The sequence below is a fragment of the Pelophylax lessonae genome (assembly GCF_965119305.1).
Source record: "Pelophylax lessonae genome assembly, chromosome: 4".
In the NCBI taxonomy this organism is placed as follows: domain Eukaryota; kingdom Metazoa; phylum Chordata; class Amphibia; order Anura; family Ranidae; genus Pelophylax; species Pelophylax lessonae.
The window spans coordinates 351,969,253-351,984,723 of record NC_138771.1 but is presented as its reverse complement, the minus strand read 5'-3'; the positions used below and the strand labels follow the sequence as shown (position 1 = coordinate 351,984,723).

Sequence of the window (15,471 nt, the reverse complement as noted above, 5' to 3'; positions counted from 1 at the left end):
CAATGGAGCGGTGGTCTGTCCGGATCAATGCCCACCCTGGTGCCCACCCTGTTCCTGGTGTGGTGAGTAGCTGTCCCCCCTTTACCCCCTGGAGGGTTTTGAAATGGACGAGTGAATCCCACTCCCTGGGAAGGTCCGACCCCCTTAGTTCGGTGCTGTGAGTACAGTAGTGGGGGTGAGTCCTTTTGTGAGGTTTTCTCTCCCTCTGTAGTGCTCTGTGTGGGGGTCTTGTGGTGCCACGGCGCAGTGGGATGTCCCTTACAGTGTTCTACACCTTTTTTGTGTGGGTTCCCCTCTCTACTCATGGAGTCCCTGGAGCATATTTCATCACCTGATGCCCTCTCTGAGGCTGTCGGGCCCTCCGGGTCCGCAAAACTGACTGCACTGAAGGCGGTCCTGGAGCCCTTGGTGTCCAAGGTAGATTTGGCCCTGGGCAAACAGGCTAGCAAAAAGCACCCCCGCCTTCACCTGCTTCCTCTGTCTCATAAGATCCAGAATCTGATTCAGCAGGATGCGAGTTACCCTTTGGGGTCTGCGTCCACGCACCCCGCGTGCTCAGATAGTGAGGATGATTCCTCTGTTCTGCTAGCCGCACATGAAAAGGCACTAGTGGATGCACTGATTGTATCGTGCGGGAAACCTTAAAGATGAATGATGCAACTAATGCATCGGAGGCCCAGGTCACGTTTGGCATCCACAGATCCTCAAAAGCGGTGAATGTGTTCACCTTTCCTGCCTTCAAAACAGTGGGAGTGCCCGAAACGCACCTTTGCAATCCCTAAGCATTTTGCGATGCGGTATACGTATGCGGATTCCCTCCTTAAAAATGGACGGTTCTTCCAGTAGTGGACTCCCTGGTTTCCAGGTTGAATAAAGCAACTGTAATCCCAGTTGAAGAGTCCCTGGTTTTCACATACCTAGCTGAATAGGATGCGGAAAGGCTTTGACCCGCCGTATGCTCACTGTGGCTTGTTCGGCACTTAAACCGGTGTTTACTATTGCCCTGGTGTCGCAAGCTATGACAAAGTGAGCAAAACTTCTACGCTGGGACCTGGAGGGGGAACAGCCCCCCCCCATGGAGCTGGCGGATCAGTTGGTTCAAGGGCTACAGTTTGTGAGGCTCTTTGGCTGTCGCTCGCTTGATTTCTAGACTGTCTGTCTCAGCGGTGGTCCTGCGGCATATAATCTGGCTAAAATGCTGGTCTGTGGACCAGGCTTCTAAGAAGCCCTTATCTGATCTTCCACTTGTGTTGGATCGCCTGTTTAGAGCTTCCTTGGATGACTTTATCAAAGGCTTCGCAGGGGGAAAGAGTACTCTTCTTCCTCAGGCTTCCCAAGGGCAAGGGGACCCTTCTTTTCGGCTCACAAACTTTTTCGTTCCTCAGGGTCTCAAGACAAGGGATTTAAGCCCTTTAGGGCCTCCGCCGGGGGTTCTAAGAGGTTTTGGTCCGAAAAGCCCCGAGCGGGTTCTGTCAGCCCTGCTGACAAGACTTCCTCTACGTGAGGGGGCGCCTTCACCCGTATCTGGGGTGGGGGGACGTCTTTTGCTGGTTTTCAGATCCGTGGATCTCCCTGATCCAGTACAAGTGGGTCCACAAAGTCATTTGCTCTGGCTACAAGATCGAGTTTTGATTTTACCCTCAGGAAAGGTTCTTCCCTTCCAACCTGCACTTGTTCCCGGATCGCTTAGGGTATCTCTATAGGGCAGTGAAGACTTGTAACTTCAAGGGGTGATTGTTCTGGTTCTGACATCAGAACGTTTTCAAGGTTTTTATGCAAACCTGTTTACAGTTCCTAGCAAGGAAAGCAAGATGTGAATGGAATTCATGGGCGAGGAGCATTATCAGTTTGTGGCGTTACCCTTTGGTCTCGCCTCCACTCCTCAGTTATTCACAAAAGTATTGGTGTTTCTTCCTCAGGAAAAACTTCAGAAATTGCAAGAGGCAGTTCAGCTGCTGCTGTCCAGCAGACGGTCATCTCTGCAGACTTGCATGCGGGTGCTGGGCCTGATGGTGTCTACCTTTTGAGGCAGTTCTGTTTGCACAGTTCCACATGAGATCGGAACAAGGACCCTCAGTCTCTAGACAATCTGATCCTGTTGAGCCGAAGTAAGAGGGGGATCCCTGGTTTGGTGGCTTCGTTCTCCAGCACTTTGTCAGGGAAAATCATTTCTTCCCTGTAATGGATTCTCATCACCATGGACGCCAGCCTGTGCAGTATGGGAGGCGTCTTCAGCACACAGTGTGCTCAGGGGGTCTGGACTCTGGAGAGTCCAGGCTACCTGTCAAGGTACTGGAGGCGTTTGACCAGGGGGAGTGGTCACTTCATCCGGAGGCGTTTCATCAGTTGTCTCCCCAGTGGGGTCCTCCCGAGGTGGATCTGTTGGCCTCTCGCCTCAACAGAAAAGTGCATGTCTCAGGATCCTCTAGCCAACGCCACAGACGCATTGGTGGGTCCTTGGAGTCAGTATCGTCTGATTTACGCCTTTCCTCCTCTCAAGCTCCTGCCGAGACTCCTGCGCAGTATCGAGGCAGAAGGGATTCTGGTCATCCTAGTGGCTCCAGACTGGCCTTGCCAGTCTTAGTACGTTGATCTGGTACAGCTGGTCGCCAATGTTCTTTGGAGACTTCCTCTCATGTAAGATCTGCTGTCTCAAGGGCCATCCTGCCTTACAGTCGCTGACGGCTTGGCTGTTGAAAGCCAGGTGCTGAAGGATAGAGGGTTGTCTGAATCAGTGATTCCTACGCTGTTAAAAGCTAGAAAATCTACTTCTAGGAAGATTTACCATCGTACTTGGAAGTCATACATTGCGTGGTGTAAATTCCTCAGGGTTCACCCCCGCTCCTTTTTGGTGACTCGGATCTTGGCTTTCCTCCAACAGGGGGTTAAGCAGCACCTGGCCTTGAGTACCATCGAGGGTCAGGTCTCGTCCTTGGTGTTTTTCTTTCAACGTCAGTTGGCCACACATTCCTTGGTGCATACCTTTATCCAGGGTGTGAGGCACTTGGTTCCTCCAGTGCGGTCTCTGTTGCCGCCGTGGGACCACAATTTGGTGTTGTCGGTTCTCCAGAATCCTTACTTTGAAAATATTCGGGAGGTTCCCCTGCTTACATTATCCCAGAAGGTTGCCTTTTTGGTGGCTATCACTTCTGCGTGCAGCTGGCGGCGCTGTCTTGTCATTCACCTTACCTGGTGATTCACAAGGATAAGGTGGTTCTTTGTCCATGTCCGTCGTTCCTTCCGAAGGTCTTCTCTGATTTTCATTTGAATGAAGATATCATTATGCCTTCCCTGTGTCTCAGGTCTTAGTATCCTAAGGAAATTGCTTTGCATTTCCTGAATGTGGTTCGGGCAATAAGGGTGTACTTGGCAGCTCCGGAGTATTTTAGGAAGTCAGACTCACTATTTGTCCTCACGGATGGACGTCGCAAAGGTCTGGCTGCTTCTGCTGCAACCATTTCCACATGGTTCCGACAGACTGTGTGGTTCAGGCTTATTCCATTAGGATCCGGTTCCTCAATTCCCTGTTTAAGGCGCACTCTACTCGGGCGCTAAGTGCCTCCTGGGCTTTCCATCATCAGGCATCAGTGATGTAGGTTTGCAAGGCGGCTACCTGGTCATCTGTGTACAAGTTCACAAAAGTTTATAAAGTGGACGTGTTGGCATCTGCCGATGCTTCCTTCAGCCGCAAGGTTTTGCAGGCTGCTGGTCCTTTTTGAGGGTGTATTGTTTTTTTCTAGGTGAGCTCCAGTTGTTTATTGTTGAGCTACATGTTACCTGGTTGGCTACGGTTTAGCCTTGGGAATTTTTTCTTGTTTTTCCCACCCCTCATGTTTGACACTGCTTTAGGACGTCCCAATGGTCAAGAAGATAAGGAGCTGTGTCCGTCAATGAACTAAAGAGAAAATGGGATTTTTGACTTACCGTAAAATCAATTTCTCTGATGTTTATTGACTGACACAGCACCCGCCCCTCTATTGAGTTGGGTTTTTTTCTTCTGACACTGCTTGTAACAAAACTGAATACCTATAGCAGAGAGTAAGAGTATACTCCCTGGGACTACCCCATAGGCGTAGTCAAGTTTTTGTCTGCCTAGTGTCCTACTCCTGTAGGGGGCAGTATAAACCAATGGTCAAGAAGATAAGGAGCTGTGTCCGTCAATGAACATCAGAGAAATGGATTTTACAGTAAGTCCAAAATCCCATTTCTTTTTTTTTTTTGTTGTTTTGGATAGAGTGGAGATGGATTACAACACCTGTTTTTATTGCTGCCTGTGCCCCTTTTAAGGAGATTTGCTCTCTATTTGTCCTATTTACCATTATCACTTAAAGTGAAAGTAAAAGAAAATCTCAAATTGTGGGTTGTCCCCATAAAAGTAATGGGGGGGGGGATCTTCCAATGAGGACACTAGTTCTGGTGACCTGGGGGTCCCCAATGAATTCCTTTAATTTGCAGGGATTTCCTTTTATTTCCTGTTTGTCTATGAGACAGGAAGTGAAGGGAAATCTCTGCAACAGGACACAGATGGCGAACAGAAATTTCACAGCTGTTATAATCCTCCCTTATGCCTCGTACACACGCAACGATTATCGGCTGACCGATCGGCCGACTTTTGTCCAGTGTTCTTGTGTTGGTTGAAATGTGCTCTAGACTGCACACAAATTTTCTCGGCCAACAAAAATCTACTTCAGAAGTGATGTCATGTGCTGGTTTACTTTCCGTGTGTTTTTTCATCTCTGAGCATGCCCAGTCTTGCTCATCAGATTTTTGTCTGCCGAAACCTGTACTGACTGACGGAAAATCGGCCGTTGTGGTGACGGCCAACAAAAATTTTATAGCCTGCACACCAGATTTTATTCAGCCGAAAAGTCGGAGTCGGTTGTCGAAAGCATCATACTAACAAGCCGAAAATCGGCTGATCGGACGTTGGCCGAAAATTCACGGCCAACTATCGACGCGTGTGTACGAGGCATTACTCTACCCAAAATGAAAAAAAAAAAAGTTTAAACCATAGTTCTACTTTAAAGCTGATCTGCAGCCCTCCACCCCGTAAGCATGAACAGTTTGATCTAATTGATTTGGCACTGCCTTGCCTTGGTGCTTAAGGTGCTTATGATGTTGCAGCATTGTTTTGACACACATAAGACTTCTTAATATCAAATCAGAATCATTTGAATGCTATAACATAACTGAGTATGGTTGTTAATTATGGTCACCCCTCTATTACTAGACTGGCATACCCAATAAACTGTCCCTCAAGTTCCATGCAACTGAAATACTTTTCATTATTACATTAAAGACTTCTGATTGTCTGGCATCTGAATGCATGATCTTTTTTTTTTTTTTTTTTTTGCATCTGTGATAGACTGAACTTACTTTTTGCTTTATATCCTGATTCAGCAGCTTGATTATTTTATTTTTTGGGTGCAAGTTAGGGCATATCCTTATGGGCGTCTGTCTCCATGCCAATGTCTGTATGAGCTGGGCATTTCAGTGCATAGTGTGTGAAAGTGTGGATCTCACTTGTTTTCTTTAGTAGATAAGTTGTCCCTGCTTACACTAAACTCACCAAAAGTGCAAAGTTCAGTGCAAATAAATACCCTGCCTCTAATACAGATACAAGTAGTCTACCAGAATGGATGCTTTCACACATTGTACCTGAAGTACTAACATAAACTGGGAACTTTGACAGATATCCCTCAGTAACTGAAGTTCAGAGTATTACACCAAATGCCCTGGTTTATTCACCCCCAAAAATTGAATTGTGCGATCTACACATAATTATTTGACATTACAATATAATGTCATTGCCAAGTACATGCACATTCTAGGACCCATTTGATCAGGAGCCACATATATCACCAACATGTTTTGGGTTGTGGGGGGAAACTCTAGCAAACACAGGGAAAAAGGACCTTTTTGAGAATATTTTCATGGTGGACACTGAATTCATGAACCCCTTGCTTTAAAGTAGGAGTAAACGCTTCACCACTGTAAACCCTTAATATGGTCTCAATCATAGCTGTCCATGTTTTTACATTTTAACCTTTTATAAAAATACTTCTACTAACACCTTGAAGACAATTCACCTGTGTACTTCTGAAATTTTTTTTTTTTAGTTTGCCAAGGAAAGCAAAGGCCTTGTATGCATGTAAAGCCGAGCATGACTCTGAACTCTCATTCACAGCTGGAACAATGTTTGAAAATGGTGAGTCACTATTACATTTCATCATATTAATAAATACCGTTTTCTATGCCCACCTTACTTGTTTCAAGGTAACATGTCTTTCTACTTACAAAAAATTCATTCCTTTCATAATTCCAAGGCTGTGCACGCATAGATGCATGTGAAAGCACAGAAAGCATACCTACAACTAGCTCTGTATGTAGAATTTCAACTTAAACTGTTGTATACTGACATACAGTCACTATAGTGATGATGAATTAACTGCATTTCTAGCCTTACAATATATTGTGGCTTTTAGTTTTCCCTTAATGGGTAAGTTCACCATTTGTAAAATGTTACATGTTGCACCCATATTCAAGGTGTAAGGTGTTAGAAATGCACCAACCCCTGCACACCCCCCTTCAGTCCCCATTTTGACAGCGAGCGGGGGATCTTCTCCCCCCCCCCTCACTGTCGCAATCTAAAAAAAATGCAGCCATGCGGGGCTCCGCCCACCCAGCTGTGTCATCGATTCACAGTGTTCTGTGAATGGGAAAACTACAAGTCCCACTGTCTGCTTTTAGTTCTCAATGAACTACTGGGGCACTGTTAGTCACTCTAGGTAGTTTATTGAGCTTCCTTTCAGAGTGTAACTTCCTGCCTGTATCAGAGGTGTGGGTAGACAGCTACGCAGAGAGTCTGCAGGGCCGTGGCATTAAACCCACAATCTGTTGATCATGGGTGCAATGCTTCACAGGTCCCTAACACACAAAAAAGTGCATATTTTTGTTAACTGTTTTTTTTTTTTTTTTTTGTAAAAGTGAACATATCCTTTAATATCTCCTTTCAAAATCACACATCCTCCCTTTTTGTTTTCAGTCTGTTCCCATCAGACGGGGTTCATTACTATACTATAGTGCAGGCATGTCCAACCTGCGGCCCGAGGGCCGCATGCGGCCCGGAACCTCAGGCAATGTGGCCCACTGCCCCCTGACTTTTTTTGCTGGGGAGGAAGGAAGTCAGGTCGGGGGCATGGCCACAGCAGCTTCCAACTAACGTTAGGCAGAGGCTGCCTCAAAGGGGAGGGGAGCATGTGCAGTGTTTCTGACTCCTACCACCATGACCTCTTCAAATCACTGAAGTGGTCATGGTGATTAGAGTGTTCCTTTATTATAGCTCAGAAGAAGTAAACCTCTGTATACTGATTCAATTTCATTTGATCATCCTCTAGTTGTGTTAAATTAGTGCGGGGGCTGCGGTGGCGCGGGAAGGGCGCGGCGGCATTTTTTTACTTATATACCTTAACTATAGTATATATTTTATATGCGGCCCGAGAAAATTTCTCTACACTCAATGTGGCCCGAAGAAGCCAAAAGGTTGGACACCCATGCTATAGTGGGTCATATAGTTCCTATGGGAGATGAAATGTGTTCTAATCTTTCTGTTACCCAGTGGTAAATTAGAGTAGCACAAAAGCATGTTAATAGTATAGCCAGTAAAGGGGACAACGTTACCCATCATCAGATTAACCAAAACCTTTGTGTGTGCTCATATTCAAGTGCAGAGTAGCTGGTACCTGTGCACCTGGTTATATGAACAAAATATTTTTTAAAGAAAGCCCCATAGAACTGTTTTTGGTTTTCCTAGTATAGTTAACATATATATATATATATATATATATATATATATATATATATATATATATATATATATATATATGTTCTTGCTTTTTTCCCATGAAGAATTTTTGTGAATCAACTGACCTAATCTTACTAGTTTGTGTACTCGTTAAGAGAGTCTGACTAGGCCCACCCTTTCTGCCCAGCTCCGCCATTCATAAAAGCCATTCTACAGCTTTTATGAATGGAACAGGATCTAAGAATGGAGAATGGGCAGATGATTGATAGCTCTAAACCTGCGCACATTCTCTAATAGAGGTTTTATGGTCTATATCTGCTTATAGAAATATATAGACGTAAACTTTTTAGCATGGATACAGTTTTAGAAACATTTTGCTCCACCCTTATAAACCAATATCTATAAATGTAAAAATGGCACCATATTGTGCTTTGGAGGGACAGCCTGTCTATAATAAATTAGACATGTAGTAAGTGGTGAGGTAATTGCTGGCAAGACTACTATATAAAGATTAATTTAACCTCAGAAACTGACAAAATTACTAGCCAAATAGATGTGTAGGCAGCCAGAGGGGTCTCTTATAGGATCACACTTTCCTCCAGCTCTTAGGTCCTTTATGGCTGTCTCCTGTTAGCAGTTATGCACAGACTGCTGTGGTTGTAATTAGCAATGAATGATTTAGCCACATCCTTCTTCCTCTCTTGACTGCGGTTATAAATGCGTGTCCAGAATGCTACAGAATAGTATATAGTGTTTGATTTATAATATTTTCCTATGGATAAAGACTAATGCAGTTCCATTACTGTTAGTGCTTAGTCCTCAGACCTGTGGAGAAGAAAACATCAGGGTAAAATATAGCTAAAGGTCTTTCTAGGTTAATAAAATAAGCCCAGGCAGTTACCCAGATGCTGTGTTGCAACAGATAGATGATCAACAGTAGCAAAGCAGAGAGTGGATCAATCCAAATTGAGTTTTAACCTCAGTTTTTTATTTGAATGAAAAAAAAAATTTTTTTTAGTGAACCAAATCAATATTCTATAATGGCTGAATAGAATTATGTACCGAGTGTCTGTGATTCCCCAGACATACAAATTGAGCCAAAACCAGACTAAGCAGAGCCCTTAATGTATTTCTGTAAGAGTTCATATAAGTGTAGCATTTTGTAATTCATCTTCACTCTCCTACAAAGGATTACCAGAGTTTTTTTTTTTTCTTTTTCTTTTATTTGCCAGAGTTTAGTTTTGACATATTATCTTTGTGGTATACAAATAATGCCATATTTTGAAAGCGATTTCAGAATTTTCTCTATTTTTCGTATTTATGCTCATCTACATGATTACAAAGTGACAGGATGAAGAGGTAAAAGCTGAACTTCAGGCATAAAAACTTTTCATTGAGATACTGTATACACCTCAAAAGACACAAAGGATATAAATCCACATTGCAAGCGCCAAATGCTTTTGCAAAGCCATATTGCCTTGTAAAAGTAGAGGTGGCATTATTACTCTGCTGCACATAGCCTGTACAAAGAGCAGAGATGTGAGTGGGATCCAGTAGATCCACCCACCGCAGGCTGCCTGCAGAAAGCTACAGGGGAGGGATGTAAGACCAGTCAACCTGTATAGAAAGAGAGAACAGCAGCAACTGGTCTTTGTCACTGGAAACTCCATCAAAGTCCACAAGTTGCTTCATGTTTGATTACTGCACAAATCAGATCTAGTAGAAATACATAAAATACTCCAGGAACAAAGTAAGCATGCACATGGTTCTTAGACCATGCTTGTATTACTCAGATTTTAGCCTTACAGCAATATTAAACCCCAACGCAAACCTTTATTATATTGCAGCTTACTACTACTTCGATGTACTGGCTGCATTCAATTTCTTTTTTTAGACTTTTTTGTTTCACATAGTGATCCTGCCAGTGCAAGTTTCATGTTTTTCAACAGAACAAGCTATCCTGCAGATGTAGCAGTTACAGGGTTGAGACAAAACATTTAATATACAGGGGTGCTTACAACAATCCGCTCTTATTTATGTATGTAAAACAATTATCCTAAAAGGAAGAAACTGTTTTCTGTAACTAATTATAAAGTCTTGGAGTTTGGCTTCAATTGGTTAGTGTATTTAAATCTGCTAGTACATCTAACACTACCCTCCTCCCAGGCTGTCAATGTTTTGATTGTGATCCAAAGGTATCTCTGTTGCTCCTTCATCCAGAGTGTAGGCACCCCATTACAGGAGGCGTGTTCTGGCCGGATCACCAGGTGAAAACAGAGGGAAAAAGCCCCCAAAAAGAAACCTAATGCAGCCACCACATCTAATGATTGGTAAGCTGCAATATATTACATTTTAGTTCTGGGTTTAATACTGCTTTAAGTGGAACCTCCTTGATGCATTGCTACGTTAAATATTTAGGGAAAAAATGACAAGGAGCAGAGGACAGTTCCTACAACTGAGTGTCTTACACAGGGGTGTAGATTTATCAAGCAAGTTACTGAAAAGAGTTGGGGGCAGATATAGTGCAAATCAATGTCTTATTTAGCAAAGGATTTGCCATGTTTCCTAAATCTTCTTCAGAGTGGCTCTTGTTCATTGTAGAGAATATTCTCTGCTAGATATCATTCTGTTTTTTTTAGCTATGACTTTTGTGTGGGAGGCTAACAACTGTCTATCCTAATCACCTTTCTTCGAATAAGGGTACTCTGTTGTTGGAAACGAAAAGTGCTGCTGTACTATGGACTACTATAGCGGATTGCTCTCAGGAAAAAAAAGCAGAAAGCAGTCCTTTTAAGTAACCATAGATGTCTGCAGGTATTGCTTAAACCACCATGAGGTTTCTCAATAATAAGGAGAAAAGATGAGGAAGGGGGGAATAATCTCTAACACACATACTTCTAGATCGGGGGTGTTTTCTGAATGCAATGGCCCTGTGTACAAGATCATAAGTTTGGCTCGCTTCCCTAAGAAAAGAAACCCAGAGGAGAAGAATGGGGTTGTGTGTGCAGTGGGCTGTAACAAAATGCTAACAGTGGGAGGGGCCTAAAACATGAGCCTTTGTGCAGGGGGCTGAAGTATTTATGTGCAGGTGTCAGGAGTATCTAACATACAGGATCAGGAATATGTAACCCATAGATTGCAGGGGTCAGAAATGCGTAATGTACAAAGTGGAGGGCTCTTGTTATCCTAAAATTTACAATGTATAGAAATCGCTAAGATCAATGCTGTTATCAAGCCTACTGTGATCCGTGGAGTTATTAACTTTATTCATAGGGATGTTGTTGTAGAAGCTCCATACACGGAGGCACACAGGTCACAATATCCTCTGTAAACTTTTAACCATCTGCTAGGAAGAGACCAGCAGTAGTGGGAGGACCGTGGCAGCCTGGCCAGTAAAGCAGTACCTTTTGTTTCAAATTAAACAGGGAGGTCTTTTGATATAGTGCCCCTTGAGTTTCATTATTCCCTTGTTAAAAAAACATTTTATGAAATACTCTTTAAAAAAATTACCTGGAAAAAAAAAAAACTAACCTGGAAGAGAGACTGTATGGATCCCTACTGTATGGACTCCACCTCCTGTGTGTATTATAAACACACTTTAAGGGAAGGGAATGGGGACATATACAGATGGTCTAGGGAAGGCAGGTTCAAAGGAGTAGATTGGCTGTCCCCCACAGAACACCCCAGCTACACCCGCTGTCTCTGGCTGATGTTCTCACACTTACGAGTGCAGACACTTCAGTCTGTCACGTGAGATCAGCACAATATCGGCACTGAATAGCCCCTTCAAAGGGCAGGTGCAGTGCCAGCATATGTGCCATGGATCTCCTTGCACCTGCAAGTGACAGGTATGGCTGCTTCCTCAAATCGAGTTACTTTCCCCAGTGTGTGCAGTGAGCCCCATTTCCTTGGAGCCCATGTGTACTACACACATTATGGCAACACCATTGTTATTAACCCCTAAATATGCCGTTGCATCTGCTGTATCAAAATTGTATTCTGTCCTTTAGACAAATGGTCGCTTGGTTTTAGGCTCTATACCATTCTTTTGTGTAGATTTATGGTTATGCTTTATACTAAATAGTTTCTTTTTTTGCTAACACCCAAAGTCACATCTGCCATAACATTCACCCAAAATAGCTTTAATAACGCTGATGTATGATGTAAATCTTACAGCATATCAAGGGCTGGATTCTTAAAGGGGACCTGTATTGTGGAATGAGGAGATGGCAAAAGAACTAGTCAGCAGCGTTGCCTGTGGTCCCTCTGCAGCTGATCCTTTCCCCATTACTGATGTACTATGCCTTGTTCCACATTGTGTGGAGGTGGCAATCTTGATGGAGGAGTGGAACTTTGCTTCCTTATTTTAGAGCTACTCCCTAAGACTGGAGATCTGATGACTGGTAGGGTAATATTCAAAAGTATTTCAGGAAAGGTGGAGAAAGCACCGATCCACAGAATATAGGAGCGGGGAGAATCAAGCATAATAAAAAATAGAGTAGAGCTCTCTTGGTACAGTTATCCTATTTTACATATGAAATGTATTACATTTTTTATTACAGCATACAAAGTTACATTTTAAGTCTGTCCAAACTAACAGTATTAATAATAGTATTATTAAAAACAATCCCTTGCAGTGGGGCTGTGCCCATGCTATAAGGGCTAAATGCTCATTTTGTCTAGGGGAGAGGAGAAACACGTTTACTTTTACCTAATACTCCAGTCTGACGGCAGGCGGCACTCCCCCATGTTCTGGTGGTGGGTTGTCCTTCAGCATCCTACTCTGGTCTTGATGACATCAGAACCCCAGACTGGTGGAGCGCTGGGGTGCAGACACTGTGGGGGGGGGGGGGGGGAATGGAGGATCAGACATCTCCTTTTGTTGTTCCCCTTGGCATAAATAAGCAAATAAATCTTGCGATGCTGCCACAGCCTCCACTGCAAGGGATCATTTTATTATTTTCCTGAAGCTGGGGTTTATCTGATCTGTGGAGTACAGATTTAACATCAGACTTTGTCTCATAGCATATAATAGGGCAGTCCATAGACTTGCATTCAAATGGGAGAAGTAAATGGAGAAGAGTTTGAACTCATAATATTCAGTTAAAGAAGAGTTGAGCAAGTGCAGTGGGAGTGCAGGGACCCCCACGTCATAAGGTTGAACTTGACTTTCATGTCAAATAACTAGGACAGTTTGTACCAAGGGAGTATCACACATTGTCAATAGAAAGTGCCTTTCGAAGGAAACAGGGTAAGCAGGGGGGTTGCGCTTGAACGGTTAGGTAGACAACAAAAATGATTACTAATGGAAACGAAGAGGCGGGTACAGAGTGGGAAAGGGATAGGGGGGTGCATTATTCAGGAAAGCACTCTCCTATAGGCATTGAAAAAATAAATCTGGGAGGAGCATGCAGACCTGACCGATAGCCAAAAAGTAGGTGTCTTGTTAAAGCGGAGTTCCAGGCACAGGATCGTTTTTTCAATGAGCATACCCCCGGGACAGTCAGGGCTAGTACATTCCACAATGGCTAGCCTCTGATCTGTCCCGGTTCGCACTTACCTGCAAGAAGAAATACTCACTTTTAAAATTTCTTCTCCAGCGTTGCCATCTCTGTTGTGGGCAGCTGAAGCCAGCGCGATCCTCTTCTGCGTCCTCTTCCGCGTCTTCTTCTCCCAGAATGCGCCTTCACCGGCCCCTCTCGTCACTTCCGGTGCGGCACCGCATTCCTCCACAGATTCTGGGCATGCCCAGAAGCTGTTTAGCAGGGAATGCGGCGTCGCACCAGAACGGTTAGGTAGACAACAAAAATGATTACTAATGGAAACGAAGAGGCGGGTACAGAGTGGGAAAGGGATAGGGGGGTGCATTATTCAGAAAAGCACTCTCCTATAGGCATTGAAAAAATAAATCTGGGAGGAGCATGCAGACCTGACCGATAGCCAAAAAGTAGGTGTCTTGTTAAAGCGGAGTTCCGGGCACAGAATCGTTTTTTCAATGAACATACCCCCGGTACAGTCAGGGCTAGTACATTCCACAATGGCTAGCCTCTGATCTGTCCCGGTTCGCACTTACCTGCAAGAAGAAATACTCACTTTTAAAATTTCTTCTCCAGCGTTGCCATCTCTGTTGTGGGCAGCTGAAGCCAGCGCGATCCTCTTCTGCGTCCTCTTCCGCGTCTTCTTCTCCCAGAATGCGCCTTCACCGGCCCCTCTCGTCACTTCCGGTGCGGCACCGCATTCCTCCACAGATTCTGGGCATGCCCAGAAGCTGTTTAGCAGGGAATGCGGCGTCGCACCAGAAGTGACGAGCGGGGCCGGTGCCGTCGCATTGATTCCTGGGAGCGATGACGTTCAGCTCCCAGGAATCATTGCAAACCGGAAGTGACGGCGCGGGCCGCGGCCACAGAGGGAGGAAGTGGAAAATAGGTGAGTATTTCTATCTACAATTACAAGGTAAGTAAAAAAAAAAAAAAATAACCCTAACTATCCAATTCCTTTTCAGGGGAAGAAGAGCAAGCGGATGGACACAAAATCGATTAGGTCGATTTTGTGCCCGGAACTCCGCTTTAATAAAAGTCAGCAGCTAGTATTTGTACCTGCGGACTTATAATTTTTTTTTTTTTTTAACTGAAGTTCCTCTTTAATGCAAAGAATATCATGACCTGTAAGGACTGTAATCAAGTATGCTACACCAAGGTATACATATGTAACCTCTTTGTGCTTTTTTGTTTCACACAGTTCACCCATCTCAGGAGCCAGGCTGGTTAGAAGGGACGCTCAACGGAAAGACTGGACTTATCCCTGAAAACTATGTGGAATTCCTATAGCTTTACAACCTGCAAACAGCGCTAAGCTTTACATGGTATCCATGACAACTGCTGACGGTGTTGAAGATTGTCTGTCTTTACCTCTATGAATTACAGGGTGAAGGACCTCTCATTACCTGTTGCAGTGAATATGTGTGTTTATAGTAATGTACATGTTTGAAATGTTTTATGGTGGTGAGATGTATACAGAAATGAAAGATTTTTTTTTATTATTTTTTAGCAAGGGACCATTTTATTTTGCCATTGTTTTACTGCTATGATTCACTGTATTTTGTAACCACTAAATCTGAATATACCTATACTGTACCAGACTGGACTAAAAAAGATTATCTTATTGGCCGCTTAGGCAATTATACTAGACTTCTCTGTATTTTTTTTTTTATGTATGCAAAATGAGACATACCTTGAGAGCAGACTTAATGCTTCCACACTTATAATAAATGTGCATTTACTTTTATTTTGCTAGCAAATTGATCATGACATTTTAAAAATTGCAACATTTTTTTTTTATTTATAAATAATTATACATAGCTTTGTCACATTTAGCAAGATATGGCAACAGTGTATCAGTGGCTGGTCACCCAAGGGAAGACCACTTATTAATGGTTCCATATACCCCCACCCTCTTTTTATATTATTTTAGGTTTATAATGTAGATCGGCAGATATAGAATCAAGTAAACCAGTATTTCCCTGTTCATGGGAAAATACCAAGAATAGGAACATTTGATGACTCCACTTGATTCCATAGTACTTATGAAGCTCAATGCTCCAATTCTTTTTTTTTTTTTTTGTTATGTCATCTGACCTGTCACATGATGAACTGGGTCCTCTTCCTCAT

The 15,471-nt window shown here is 43.5% G+C and overlaps 1 protein-coding gene across 3 annotated transcripts in view; it reads left to right on the top strand.

Moving 5' to 3' along the window:
- Positions 1-15,242, top strand: part of ARHGAP26 (Rho GTPase activating protein 26) — a 771,897-nt gene extending 756,655 nt beyond the window's left edge. For all 3 annotated transcript variants that reach the window (XM_082255674.1, XM_082255673.1, XM_082255672.1), the window contains 2 exons: positions 6,120-6,208; positions 14,543-15,242. In XM_082255674.1, the coding sequence (XP_082111800.1) occupies positions 6,120-6,208; positions 14,543-14,631 (178 nt within the window). In that variant the 3' untranslated portion in view covers positions 14,632-15,242. The remainder of the gene's footprint in view (positions 1-6,119; positions 6,209-14,542) is intronic.
- The last annotated feature ends 229 nt before the right edge of the window (positions 15,243-15,471 follow it).